The sequence below is a fragment of the Volvox carteri genome, assembly GCF_000143455.1.
Source record: "Volvox carteri f. nagariensis unplaced genomic scaffold VOLCAscaffold_11, whole genome shotgun sequence".
Classification (NCBI taxonomy): Eukaryota; Viridiplantae; Chlorophyta; class Chlorophyceae; order Chlamydomonadales; family Volvocaceae; genus Volvox; species Volvox carteri.
The window spans coordinates 41,698-42,338 of NW_003307554.1; the positions used below are offsets into that span (position 1 = coordinate 41,698).

A 641-nucleotide genomic window follows, 5' to 3' on the forward strand; every position below is an offset into this window, starting at 1 on the left:
TCCACCATGTGATAAGAACACGCCTTCAGCCCTAAAAAAAGGCACCTCCACAAAACAAGACATTGCAGCTGTCCATCACATTGCATGTGCATTCATCCCAAAATAAACGTGCATCCATAACCACCGTCGTTTCTTGCCCCCCTTCCCCTTCGCCTTTGTTTCCATGATCCGCTTCAGTCAAGACGACATCAGGTGCAGAACGGCTGTGCTTTGAGGCGGCCTTTGCTGTCATCATGGCTGTTGCAATCTCCACCGCCCACATCTGTCGCCCACTGCTTCACCATGTCCAAGGTGGTTGACTGCAACAGCAGCGGGACATGTGTCAGTCAGTTAGTTATAGACATATAGGCTTGGCGGAGTAAAAATGGACAGGTTGCTATACTGAAGCACACAATTAACACGATGTCGCAAAACCATGCAATTCTTGCTGAGCACCCAACCAGCCTATTTGTAACCCTGACATGAAACCAACACAAACTTTGACAGGAGCTCACTTTCTGATTTGCTGCTAGGTGATTTGGTCCAGTGCTCGACATCCATTGGTCATGGGGTCCGGCTGCTGCTTGAAACAGCTTCAAGACACTGCTCTGCCTCCTCGACACTCAAGAGCTAAAATACATCTGCATTGAAAACAAATAGAG

The 641-nt window shown here is 48.4% G+C and overlaps 1 protein-coding gene across 1 annotated transcript in view; it reads right to left on the bottom strand.

Moving 5' to 3' along the window:
• VOLCADRAFT_103985 (uncharacterized protein) overlaps positions 1 to 282 on the bottom strand; it is an 815-nt gene extending 533 nt beyond the window's left edge. The window contains exon 1 of the mRNA XM_002948724.1: positions 1 to 282. Within this exon, the coding sequence (XP_002948770.1) occupies positions 32 to 262 (231 nt within the window). The 5' untranslated portion in view covers positions 263 to 282 and the 3' untranslated portion in view covers positions 1 to 31.
• Between the last annotated feature and the right edge of the window lie 359 nt (positions 283 to 641).